At 41.6% G+C, this 433-nt stretch overlaps 1 protein-coding gene across 2 annotated transcripts in view; it reads left to right on the top strand.

The window, feature by feature from the left end:
- The window catches only part of LOC119585462 (zinc metalloproteinase nas-13-like), a 4902-nt gene that overhangs the window by 1508 nt on the left and 2961 nt on the right, over positions 1 to 433 (top strand). For both annotated transcript variants that reach the window (XM_037934111.1, XM_037934110.1), the window contains exon 5: positions 310 to 397. In XM_037934111.1, the coding sequence (XP_037790039.1) occupies positions 310 to 397 (88 nt within the window). The remainder of the gene's footprint in view (positions 1 to 309; positions 398 to 433) is intronic.

Below are 433 nucleotides of genomic sequence, written 5' to 3'. Positions count from 1 at the left end.
CAGACAGACAAACGGACAGGGAGAAGAGCAAACAGATAACCATACAAATAGATGGTTAAGACGAGTTAAACAATAACGCAGAGAGTTATGAAAGATGCTTATTAAGAGAAGCAATAGGCGAAGAACCGTAAATAAGACAATACACGGTAAAAAAGACATTCAAATAACCTAGGAAATAAAGTAAGTAATGATTGTGCAAGTAACTAATAGTGCTAGAGAAAAATAATTTCATGCAGATACCCTTTAGCTTCATCTAATCAAACTAGTAAGGCGCCTATAATACAAAGTTGCATATTGCCTCCGTTCCAGCGAGACATAGAGAAACTGCAGAAGCTCTACAACTGCGCCAACACCACTTTCTTCGCGACGAACGCCCCTGCCGACGTTCCTTCGACAAGTGAGGATCGGGGACAGGGAGAATAGGGTGGGCCAT

Source organism: Penaeus monodon, chromosome 19 (genome assembly GCF_015228065.2).
Source record: "Penaeus monodon isolate SGIC_2016 chromosome 19, NSTDA_Pmon_1, whole genome shotgun sequence".
Classification (NCBI taxonomy): Eukaryota; Metazoa; Arthropoda; class Malacostraca; order Decapoda; family Penaeidae; genus Penaeus; species Penaeus monodon.
The sequence above is the reverse complement of the archived record's forward strand: the minus strand, read 5'-3'. Positions and strand labels throughout refer to the sequence as shown.